Consider the following 12,616-nt stretch of genomic DNA (forward strand, 5'->3'; position numbering starts at 1 on the left):
AAAAAAAAAAAAAAAAAAAAAAAAAAAAAAGAGAAAAAGGCTAAAACTCTACTGGAAAAAACAAGAGTGCTTGCTGCTTTTCTTCCGAAAATGGTTCCTTTTCCCAGCACCTGCTTCTGCATCTTGTGGAACAAAATGCTGAGGCAAAATGTCCTTCTTCTCTGGAAGGCTGGAGGAGCTTCTCACAGGAAGGATGACCGGATTTCACAATATGTGGTTTTGAAGGTTGGTGTTAAATTTGACACTGTAGCTCCAAAGTAATTGTGACTAACCACTAAATCACCATTTGTAATGGATTCCTCTGAACATTTATAGCCAACAGCTCCATTAYGCTCTAATCTGGGAAACATCTGAATGGCTCTCCACAAAAATTAGAGGGGAACATAWGCGTCCCGATAAAAAACAACACAARATACTCTACTTAACCAGAGTGACTTCTATAATCTAACGTCTACAGGATAACATCCATTAYGGTGCACTCATTTGCTATTTGATTTTTAAGCCCACGCTCCAAGGCATCAATCTGGAGAGCACCAAATCTATGGGAAAGGTGAAAGGATGAAGAGCAAAGGCCTAGGRCAGTGCTGGGAAACCCAGAGAGCAGGAGCAGGGGAGCCAAACAGCACCCAGTAGCTATCTGAGAGCAGTGACATAGACTTGAAACATAGACCTCAAAGTGATGCTACGGCATGGGCACACCTGCACTGTCYCCAAGATCCACCCTGGCACAGCTCCTGCTCTCCCAGGCTGTGCAAGAGCAGCTCCCCAGTCCCTGGAGCCTTGTTTAACTTCCCTCTCTTCTTAAATCCTTCATTTCCAAATGCTAAAGCCTTGGGGATAGCAACGCCATGGTGCAAATGAAGACAACGGGGACAGGCAGCAACGTGGGCGGTTTGCAGAGGACACCTTATTCCCGATGCCTTTTAGTGATCCCAGCTGTCCTCACCGCTCTGGAGAGCAATACTGGGTTGGTAAGGACAGCAAAATGGCTTTATGCAACCAAAACCCACAGACGGTGCGACTAGCTAAGCACACAGGCAGCAAAATGCAGATGTGTTACTGATTCATTTTGTTTTCCTGGAAAAGCCTGAACTGCGGTTAAGTGGAGGACAAGCTGAAAATTTCCATTAGGAAAAAAAAATAAATAAAAAGAATAAAACTTGTTTACAGAGAGAAAAAAAGAAATCCCTCTGGTTAGTGTTTTAAGCAGAGATGCAACAAAATTCACCCAGCCCCAGYGAAGCAGCGAGCGCGGCACCCTGCTCCAGCCCAGGCAGCGGCATTGCCYGCACACAGGCTGTTGGTTTTTAATGAAAATCAATGTGTTGGAAACAAAAAGCAGCAAAACCAGCCCGGCTTCACAAGGGAAGGGGCTGGGGAGCCTTTCTGACRTTCCTGCCAGCCGTCTTCCCCAGTCTCCGTGCCCATGGGGACACATGGAGCGGAACCRGCCGCTGCAGGTGACCCTCAAGAGCTCGAGGGCTGCTCCTAAATCGGACGGTTTCACCTTGACCAAGCCAGGGACAGAGACATCATCCTAGAGCAGAGATTCAAACTCTTCAGGAGCAGCCTTCCCGAGCYGTGCCGGGCTCTCCTGCACCACAGCCACGCATGGAGGCCAAGCGATGCAAGGAGTGACTGCAGCACATCCCAGCCCAGCGGCACCTGCGTTAAAGCCAAGGCTTGTGCTTTTGCTCTCAACAGAACCAAGTGCTTTATCTCAGCTGCTCAACCGCAAATGAAAAACTTCTTGTAAAATAAAAGCGTGTTGCCCACACGAGCTAGAACGCCCGCATTCCCCTCTCCTGCCTCCAAAGAGCCAAATCAATCCCCAGCAGGCAGTAACAAGAGGCTCCAGCAGCACTTACCTGTGCGCAGGTGGTGTCCTTGGCACACAGGACGGAGCCTCCCCAGCACTCCGAGTCCAGCACAACCMCTTTCAGAACAAAGTGCATCTCATGCCCTGCAAGGTGGCCCAAAACCAGCACCCCCAGCACAAGCAGCAATGCTCCCCAGCAGTGCAGAGGTGCAGTCACTGCCTATCACATCCCAGATGCCCATTTTCCCTCTCCATARCAAATTAAGCGGGGCCTGTACCGTGGCAGGAACAATTAGCTATGCTACGCTCACCCCCCCAGCCCTCGATGGACAAGCCATGTGCAAACGTGTGTGACCGCTGGCTTCCAGCCACCCTGTGTCTGCAGGGACACCCTTCGGTCAATGCCGAGGGTCCCGGGGCTTGTTGYGGGCAGGGAGCGCCTGAGCAAATCGAGAAAATCTGTTCTCGAGTATCTGCTGTGCAAGAGCTCGTGCACAAAGACAGAGATGCAAGTGGGAAAGTCTAGGGACGTGCTGGTCTCACCCCAAAGCTGGTGCTCCCAGCGAAGCGGGATCTGTGCACTGCCCGCTACCCAGCACCCCGACCCTCGGGACACCCAGCGCCCCGACCCCCTCGGGACACCCAGCGCCCCGGACCCCCTCGGGACACCCAGCGCCCCGGACCCCCTCGGGACACCCAGCGCCCCGGACCCCCTCGGGACACCCAGCCTGATGTCACTGCTGCAGAGACGTCTGCAAGAGGATGAGGTTCCTGCAAGGAGAGCGGAGAGACCCCAGAGACTAAAAGTGCTTCCAGGGAACCTGAATCAAGGCCAAAACCTACAGCAAAGTCCTCCAGTACCGTGGGGGGTTCAAAGAGCAACTCGTCTCGCAGGTTCCTTCAGTCTCCCTTGGGGATCAGATCTAGACTCGAGCATCAGCTCTGACCAGATGTCAGAGCTCAGGTTTACCCAGACCGCCTCCCGCTGCAAGACACCCATAGACGCGCCCAGGCCTCCTGCATRCACCAGGGAGCTCTAGGAATACCCTTAAAAAATCTGCTAGTGACAGGAGTAAGACACATTAATAATACCTTAATAAATACCTTAAACTTTAATAATAATAATAGTTTAATAAATAATTCACTTATTTTGATAAAACATATTTAAATCCTAAATTTGTATCTTAAGGAAAAAAATATACATAAAGTACTGCTCTTCCCACGTGTCACTCCTTACAGAATATATGGATTTACTGCAGGAAGTGATCACCTTTAGGAGCCTGTGATTTCAGATTATAGATGAGGAAAAGCAACAGAGAATTTTTTTTTCCCCCTGCAATTTTCAGGAATATAAAATAACAAAAAAACAACAACAACAAAAAAAGCCTCCAGACAAGAAGAGAATCTTCGCTTCTTTAAAAGTGCATATATTTCCCATTTCTGAAGGCCAGTTTATTTCCAACATTCAGTAAGGGAGTTGCCAGCCTCAGACCGCGGTGCCCAGGCGCCCGCTCCGCGCGGCAGAGCCGGGAGGGAGTTGGGAAGGGCCGGGCGCAYGGGAGACTCCCGCCAAATCCGCCACGGCAAAGCTGCTGCTTACGCCTTTTTACAAATAACCGGATCTTGCCGTAATCCAGGCTCTTATGAATGTTGATCTCTGCACAATCCCAGCTTTTCTCAGCCCCTCCTGCATCCCTTTCGCCTGTGCTGCCTGACACACTAACCAACTTTGTGAAAGGCACCGGCTGACCCGCGTTTGGATTCAGGTCGGAACCTGAATTTGGTCTAAAGTTACTGGCAATTGCATAACCCCCCCAAAACCCATCAAAAGTTTTCAGCTGAGGATGTACAGGAAAGAAAGAAAAYGTTATGGGGAACCACGTCAACAGGAAAGCTCCACATCTCATCAGCAGCCGACTTGCAGCGCGCTCGAAGCAAACGAGTTAAAGCCTAATTTATGCCATTTATATTTTTGCAAGTCACCCGCCCATCATCAGGCAGACGCATCCTGTTGCGTCTGACATTTCCTTGAGCGCTTCTGTCTTATTTTTTCTTTTTGCACAGCCACTAAACTGATTCGATCCCACACCCCCGCAGAAAACCAAGCAGCCTCTCGAAAGGCGAAAGCCGCGGAGGGCCCTTCCTCCCTGCCCGCGGTCGGCAAAATCCACCCTATAAATACAGGAGGATGGGAAGGAATCGAGGAGGGATGAAGCCTGTCACTCCGGGGGAGCGTCACAGGGACAGATGCCTCCACCCACTCCCAGCCTGGATAAAGTAACCGGCAGCGACTGCCGTGGGAGGACGATTCCTGCGGCCCCTTCCGTGCGAGACGAGGGAGCTGCTGCCAAAGAAAGGGAGGTGTTTACCTGGTAGCTCTTCCTCAGGCAGGACACGAGCCCAGGAAGTCGCCGGTCCCAGGATAACCAGGGGTTCCTCCTGGGAATGGCTTCCCACAGGGGACAAGAGGGCAGAAAGTGGAAGGGAAAAAATTCAGTACGGGCACCCAGCTATCCCAAACTTCACAGCTTAAGAACTTCACAGATTGAATGAACTGCATTGAGATCTCTCAAGAACTCTCTCTCTTCAATTTCTCTTCAAGAGAAACTACGTTAAAAACAGGTTTTCTAGGTTTGGACAGAAAAACATTGTTTTTCTTAGCGAGGAGTTGGAGCAGTTGCTTTGCTCTGAACCAATAACCAATAATAATAATCAGACCCTGGAAGTGCTTTGCTGAAGGAGCCCACAGTTCAAACACGGTTGAGTTCCACTGCAGGCTGCATCTGAGGGAGCCTGGCAGTGCTTTAACCTACAGTGCTTTAACCTGCCCAGCATCAAATGGAATCAAGGAAGTGTTGATATCCCAGCTACTTGGGCTTCTGGGATCACCAAAACTTCACAGGCCTTTTGATTATGGAAAATTAGGAGCATTTGGTACAAGGACCTCACGAAACGCTGTGCTCCTCATGCTTTTATTGAGATACACAAAACTGTTCAATGCTGCAAGATTCCCTCTCCTGCAGCTGCAGATCTTGAGTTTTATCACACCAAAAGTTTGTCTCCTACAGAGCTGGATAATCATATCCAGCCAAAAACCAAGACATAACATGATTTGAATCTCATCCCTAATGGATCTTAAGACATATAGGTCTCTAAATACTAACAATGTCTTTCAAGACTAAATTAACGGTGATTTCGCACAAAGCTGAACCCAAGTAATATCCTAAACAGATTCTGTCTTTAAAAGCAGGAATAGCTGAGGAACAAGGTGGAGCAGGGAAAGAGGAGAAAAGCTCATCCCAATTACTACCAGTTCAAAAACATTATCTCATTATATGCATGTATACATTAACCACCCAGAGATATGCGAGCACATAGAAATAACAACAGGGAGCTGGTGTTTACCAAGAGCTCCTTATCTCGACAAACAAAACGCTGGAAGTGAAACACGGGTCTCACCCAGCAAAAACATGTTGAGGGAATTATGCATTCACTGTTTATACCAGCAATATGAACCTACATACAAAAAAAACAGGTTGCTTTGGCTTCTTCGTCTCACATTAGCCAACGCAATTATCGTTCATTAATTTTACAGAGTGTTCACAGTAAAGATTAAATCATTTCTTCATGTCTGTTTAAGAAAAACTTTACAGTGTTAATTATTCATAAATACCAAAGTCTGCTACTTATTACTCATCACAAATATGATTCATTTCAATAATGCCTGAATAATTCCGCGCTGCCCTATTAGTCTCGGAACAGGCTGTGCAAGCGCCAGCATCGGCAGACCCGTGAGGAGCCGCGAGCCACACTCCGTGTCCGCTGCCAGYTCCCGGCGGAGCAGCAATGCAGGGATAAGAGGGCCAAAAATGCCTCTTATCCCCAAAATGCCCCCCTGCACTTCCAGCTCCAACAGGAATTCCCATCCTGGGAGCGGGAGGAAGGCGGCCTGCGGAGATGCTCCATCATTTTGCATCTTGGAGTTGGCAGCTTGAGGAAGGGGCAAGGGGGGAATTAACCCTCTCGGGCAGGTGAAAAGGTGCCAGGGCAACTGCAGTGCCTGCAGAGCGGAACGGAGCGGCGGCGGTGCCGCTTCCACAGGGAATCACAGAGCATTCCGGCCTCTGGCTGCGCCAGCACGGACGCACCACAGACTGCACCGTATGGAGAAAAGGGAGGGAAGAGGGGAGAGAAAAAGTTACTACAGCTACTAAATGTGCTCAAAGCTACCGGAGTCATGCATTTTGGTGTCATTTCCTCAGTCTTCTAAAGAACAGGCCTCAGCTACGCCAAAATCCTACTRAAGTTTCATCAAATTGCAACTGATTTATTTCCTCTTTCCCCCTGCAAGAAGGCCAAGAATCCCTCAGCACCCTGGAAATCCTTATTTCTCCTCCTTCTGCAGCCGTGACTCAATCGGTGCTTGTGTGAAGCTTGCAGGGACTGCAGAGCCTCTCGGTCCCACAGCACCCTCGGACACCCTTGGACCTTCAGACAGCTTCCAAGACCCTGCCAAGATCCGCTCGCAGCTTCAGCTCTCGGCCACGTATCGTTACTTAACTTTCTAGCAAGTTGCAATGATCTACGTGAGCTAATTCGGGCCGTTACTGTCCTGAAATGCTGTCTTTATTATTACAGTTGTGGAGAAAGTAAATTAATGCAAAGGATTGCACACAGAGGTCTCATCCATTTGAGGTAAATCAATGCGTTGCACATTTAAATTGCTCCGCTTTCCTTCAGAAAAGTACATTGAAGTGATTCATTAAGCACTGAACTGTTCACAAGAAACAGGCCAATTCTCTTAGGCATGCCAGYGCATCTCCGCTTGTTAAATTTAAAAAGCAATCAAATCTACTAATAAGTCCTTTTTGCTGACATTTACATCAGCACAGAACAAGATTCCTGACAATTCCGATTAAATAAATGAGGGACAAATTAATCTCAGTTAAGATACCTTAGAGCTGATGCTCAACTCATTAAACTTAAAAAATGCCTTTTAATAAAAAAAACTATAGGCAATRTTCGAGTTCCAAGCACACATTTGATAAGCTGTGTCAAAGGTTATAAAGTTGTGCGTGTGAATCGCAACGTAGAAGGTGTCTATTTTAATTAACAGTTTCATCTTAATATCTACACATTTACACATTCCTCCTAAACTGCCCCCAAAACAGAAAMGCACCTTTTCAATAAGAACATTACCGTGTCCTAGCGCAGCAGCACTGCGCCATGGGGGCTCCTATTCCTACCCTATTCTTTAGGGAGGACCAACCTGGATAATAAGTAGGATAAACAGTACAAGAAATTACATCTGTGCCTTCTTTCTTGCTCTAGGCTAGAATTTATTTTTCAATACCTAGTGTCTCTGCTTTATCMGAGCACAAAAGTACACAGAAATTACGATAAAAGGTTGTAGGAAATATATATTTTTAAATAATTAAAAGTTGAYTTGTACTATATTAAAGATGTAGAGAAGAACTGAAGATATCTAAGACAGAAAATTATTTTTAATCCCATTAAGACGTCCCTGACAAAGTGCCCTGCTTTATTTGCAAACCCAGCAATGCCTGTGCAGAACCCCTTACAACTCACACAGTCCAAACTTTAAAAACCCGAAGGATATCATCAAAATCTTCAAGGTCAGGCCCCGTAATGGGATTACAATAAGGAACTACTTGTTCTTTTGAAAACAAAACCCTGCCACGGCAGGCTGGTCCACAGATGCCAGCTCCACAGCATCGGGCTGGTATCTGAGCAGGAGCCAGACAGGGCGATTCTTGCTGCCGCAAACACATTAGCGGCTCACTTGGTATAATATTCATTGCGCTATCGGTGCCTTATCTTGCAGCCACAGCAGCCACCCAGCCGAAATGAGCAGGGTCATTAGCGAATCCCGCTGATAGCCGGAGCGGCGGCGCTGGGTCCGCGGCGCTCCGCTCGTTCCCGGTGCCGCGGCCGTCGGAGGAGCCTTCCCGGGGCAGCGGCGGGCAGGAGCGTCTCAAGGGCAGGCGGGCACCCTCCGAGCCAGTGCAGGTGCCCATATCYGCTCGATGGAAACCTCTCCTCCTGAGGACAAGTCAGCCTTGCTAGTGCTGGGGGACCCCACGTACATTCCCGCATGGAGACACCAGGAATTTTTTTTTCCAGGCCCGGGATGCCCCGAGCGCCCACCCCGTGGCTGGGTGCACACCGGCCCCCTTTCCTCTTGCTCGTTTTCAGCCCTGCACTCCCCAAGGCAGCAGCTAAGGGGTAACCACTAAATCACACGTAAGGCAGCCGGAGCGGAGCCGCTGGCAGAGCTCAGCGGACGCGGATCTAGGGAGCGAGTTCCGGCGCCCCGCGAGCTCCGGCGCTCGAAGCCGCCTCCCTGGGAGCAGTTTCTGCACCATCAGCACCCAGAGACTTCCAAGGGGCCGCTGCCTGATGAAGCTGCAAGGAGGCTGTCCTTGATGATCAACCCCAGGCCTCGGGGCTCTGTGAAACCCCTTGTAAAGCAGCAGAAGACACGGCAGTGATTTACAGCACTCACCCCTTCCCCAAAGTGCACCTGGGGTAACACAGCACCAGGGGGAACCAAGGTCCTCAATAAGGTGCCAGTTTTTCTGTTGCGGTGAAAGCCTCTCTCCTCCCTTGCAGTCAAGACCTTCAGAATAATTTCTGTCTGTCTGGCAGCATTACCCCATTTTCTGCCATACAATAGGTGCCAAGCACAACAGGACACGGAAACAGGAAAACTCAGAGATGCATCAACCTTCCCAAGAACCCAGGAACTACTTAAGCTGTTCCTGGTCCAACACGTTTGCACCAGCAGTGTAAAGTTTCTTCCAGTCTTAGAACTCCTGGCTCCGGATGCAGCTCTGAAGACTTGTTCTCCTCTCAAAGGACAACCCGTCTTTCCCATAACATTGTCCACAAGGGACCGTGGCCCAGCCTGACCACCCGCCCCATCTCACACCCTATGACAGGCATCTCAGGCTCCCAGGTATCTGTATTTGCTCCCATGTCTCCTAACACTTTTCAGCCTAGCCCCAAGCCCTTTTGTTTCTTGCAGCAGTGCCATTGGATTTATTGCTATAGACAAGTTTGGTGGATACTTCCCATAACAATTAGCTGGAGCCGAGTGAAATCTCAGTTCTCAGACCCTCTCACACAGTCACTTTGGATGCTGCTTCGGTTTGCGGTGCCAAAAGCTTTGAGGTTTCCACAATCAATCAAGCGAGCCCATCAGTCACTCACGGCTAAGAAAGGCACATTTCTCCTTTCTCACCGCTGGTGCCAAGCGGCRGACACCAACCTCCTCCCTTCCACCCCCAATTCCCAAGCAGCAAATCCAGAGCAAATCCAGCACCAGCGGCGCCTGCACCTTCCCCCTTCCCTATCCAGAGACTTCCAGGTGCCCCGTGTTGGTGCTGCTCCCTTCCCTCCACCTACAGGATGGAGCCCCAATAGGGCACAGCACCAGCAGGACCATCCCCTGCTTGGCCTTAAGCCGCAAGCGCTTAAAACATGGGAGCAAACAGTGCTGAGCCCAGCTGCAGCGCTGCAGACGYGGCTGCCCATCCCATAAACACAAGATTTATTCCCACTTCGCAGAGCCAAGATTCCCTTGGGGAAGCATCGCAGGCCATCTGCTCCCGACCGAACCCGCTCCTCATGTCCCCGATGCAGCTCGACCTGACCCAAAACCTCTTCTTGCCCCTCTGCACCTCGTGCCCCTCTTCACAAAGCTTGTATCTGCCCCAAAGGTGCTCAGGCAGGCGCCAGGAATAAGTGCTAATTAACTAGTTGTCAGCTGAACACTGCTAAATCAAGAACGCAAAATAAAATTAAATGCGAGACATCACAATGGGTGGGAAGACTTGAAGGGACTATTGTTCGTTTCAAAACTCTCTTCTCCTCCTGTATTTTTAAACATTCAGAAGTCACAGTCCAAATAATTGCTTGTCAAGGCATTATTTGGGAGAATAACTGTAGCTTTTAAGCAAGCTGTGTAATTAGGTTATTAAAAATATAACATCATTTCAGAGCCTTTTAGAGAATAGACCTCTAGCCAATGCAAGAGCATCACAGCTCCGCTTCCGTGCCCCTCTTCCAACCTCAGTCCCGGGGCCTAGAGACCTCTTGGAAGTCACTCCTGATGATGTTCCTGGCTTTGCTGGAAGAGGAACCACAGCTTTGAGCTCCTGAGCAGGTGCAGGTACCACTTCCATCTGACACAGAAGAAAAGCAGGCTCAGTAATCCAATAGGAAGGGGGAAAAATAAAGCAAAAACTCATTTTCAGGCCTGCAGTTGCCTTGTTCCTTGGGTGCTGCTCCAGGACAAGGGCTCTCCTCTATCCCGGAGGGCAGGATGAAGCCTGAGCACAGACTGACCTGTCTTTGGGAAGGGACAGGAATCCGWGTCCCAAATTACAGCTCTGCAAACCGGGCCCATCTCCAGGGGAAGAGAAAGGAAGATGGGCAGGAGCTCTCACCAAAGCTGTGCTCGTTCTGCGCTGCCGTTTCTGCTGACAAATGGCACATTTATAGGACAGGTAAAATAAACTCCACAACTACAGACAGCCCAGGGGGGTCGGAAGCCTGAAACCCAGATGTTAATGGACCCCGAGGGCAAGGAATTAGTTCCTGACATTTGCAGCATCACAAAAATAAGGCAATTAAATTTTAAAGCAGCAAAGGAAAACAAAAGAGCAAGAATGACAATAGACAAGTGTCACCGAGYGCTTCATCTTGGGCGCAGGCAGATAATGACACTAACCATTTTTCTACTAGATGGCAGTGTAGTGTCACACTATCTAAAAGAAATTCTAGAAAGAAACTGCATTCTATTTCAAGAGAATCCGCGCTCAGACTCGGCTTCAGATAGCATGAAACACAACAGGCCCTCCTCGGAAGGGGACCTGCCGTTAGTCTAATGGCACAATAGGAGCAAATCCGAGTTTCTCATTTCTCCAAGTAACGCAGAAGGCGGGTGAAATCCCCGAGCTGCTCCGCGCTCCGGCTGCACCACGGCCGTGGCCGAGCTCCAGCCGGAGCGATGCTGTAACCAAAGYGCTCCCAGGGCTCTTGGCTTGCGGATCCTCGCCGCTCCGGAGGAACCGGCTGCGCTTTTCAAGGGCACTTAGACAACAACCGACAACGGTCCAGGCTCATCAGCTTCCGCAGGCACGGAAAGAGCGGCCGGTGCCCCCAAAATTCAGGGCGCAAACTCCAAATAAACAAGGTTAGGGCTGAAGGACAATGCAAATATTTGCAGGTAACAGCGGAAAGAGTCACCTCTGTAAGACTAACATTTGCACAAGCCGTGTTTCACATACAACAAACTGCTGTGGCTCCCAAATGCTCCCAAACTGTTTATTTTCGGCGTGTGCAGGAGGTGCACGGCGGCACAAAGAGGGATTTGCCAGAGACGGAAAATCCCGGGGCAGGTTTGGGGCAGGCTGGGGCCCCGGTTTCCACGAACAACGTGGCCCGTTTGTGCATCACCGTGCGAGGGGCTCCGGGCTGCTGGCGACCAGAGGCTGCCACCCCGGTCCTGCCTCCGTGGGCAGCTCCCAGACATCCCTGTAAAGCGGCAGCCCGTGGGATAGTGTCTAAATGCCCGGTGTGCGGCACAGAGGCGGCCGGTTGTGCCTCGCTCGGCAGCCCGGGGCCAGTGGCACTCGCGGCACCGGGTACCGGCCCGGTGTCGGCCGGGGCCGGAGCGGCCTCTCTGGCGGGAATGAACCGGGGCGGTGCGAGGGGTTCTCTGCCCGTCCTGCCGCTCTCCCGGCGCCGGGACTGGCTCCATGTGCGGCTGTGCCGCAGCGCCCGGAGCGCGGCAGGGAGGGAGCCGCGCGGGGCTCCCCGCGGGGCTGCGGCGCCGGGGGGCACCGGAGCGAGCCCGGGGGCTGGGGGATCCTGCAGCGGGGACGGGAAAGGCTCCCGGGGGAGCTGCTGGCCTGGTGAAGACGCCGGGGGGTCCCGGGGGACCTGGGCACAAAGCCGGGGGGAGCGGGGAGAAGGACCCGAGGGGGCACCGGGAAGGCTTCAGGGATGGGTGGGAGAGCCTGGGGCGGGGGGACACAGGGAGTCCCCGGGGGCTGCCGGGCACAGAGCCGGCCGGGGGACAAGGACGTGCCGGGACACGGAGCGCGAAGGGCGCGGACGCCCCGTTACTCCCCACGCGGGGCGCCCCGTTACTCCCGACCGGGACCCCCGCGGCAGCCTCACCTGGAGGGCCGCGGGCGCAGCTCCCTCTTGCCGTCCACGAGCGCGGGCACGCAGTTGGTGAGCTCGGTCCAGTCGGCGTGGAGCCCGCAGCTCCAGCCCGTGGAGAAGCGCGAGAAGAGCCACGTCTCGCGCTTGCCGGGCCGCAGGCACGTGCACTTCTTCTGCCCGGCGCGGCACTCGCACGGCTGCTCCAGCTGGATGTTGCGCACGAGGTGGCGGCCGAAGGTGGTGCCGCCCGTTTTCTGGATGTGCAGGAACACGATCAGGTCGTCGCCCTTGATGTTGAAGTCGACGCGGCGCAGCAGGTCGCGCGCCGAGAAGTTGAAGCGCGGCACGAAGCGCGGCGGCGTCTCGTCCTCGGCGCCGTACGGGTCCCCCCCCGCGCCGGCGGCGGCGGCGGCGGGGCTGAGCGCGCGGAGCCGCAGCAGGCGGCACTCGGTGCCCGGGCACACGTACTGCAGCACGATCACGGCGAAGAGCAGCAGCAGCACGAGCGCCAGCAGCGCCCGGTGCGAGCGCTCCTCCATGGCGGCCGTGCTGGCGGGGGCGGCCGCCGCGGAGCGCCGCGCATCGCCCCCCCCCCTCCCC

At 52.3% G+C, this 12,616-nt stretch overlaps 1 protein-coding gene across 1 annotated transcript in view; it reads right to left on the bottom strand.

Moving 5' to 3' along the window:
• Positions 1–12,555, bottom strand: part of HS6ST2 (heparan sulfate 6-O-sulfotransferase 2) — a 97,173-nt gene extending 84,618 nt beyond the window's left edge. Inside the window, exon 1 of the mRNA XM_026039108.1 lies at positions 12,029–12,555. Coding sequence (XP_025894893.1) covers positions 12,029–12,555 — 527 coding nt within the window. The remainder of the gene's footprint in view (positions 1–12,028) is intronic.
• Between the last annotated feature and the right edge of the window lie 61 nt (positions 12,556–12,616).

This window comes from Nothoprocta perdicaria, unplaced genomic scaffold (assembly GCF_003342845.1).
Source record: "Nothoprocta perdicaria isolate Ctin4 unplaced genomic scaffold, notPer1 scaffold_22, whole genome shotgun sequence".
NCBI classification, from domain to species: Eukaryota; Metazoa; Chordata; class Aves; order Tinamiformes; family Tinamidae; genus Nothoprocta; species Nothoprocta perdicaria.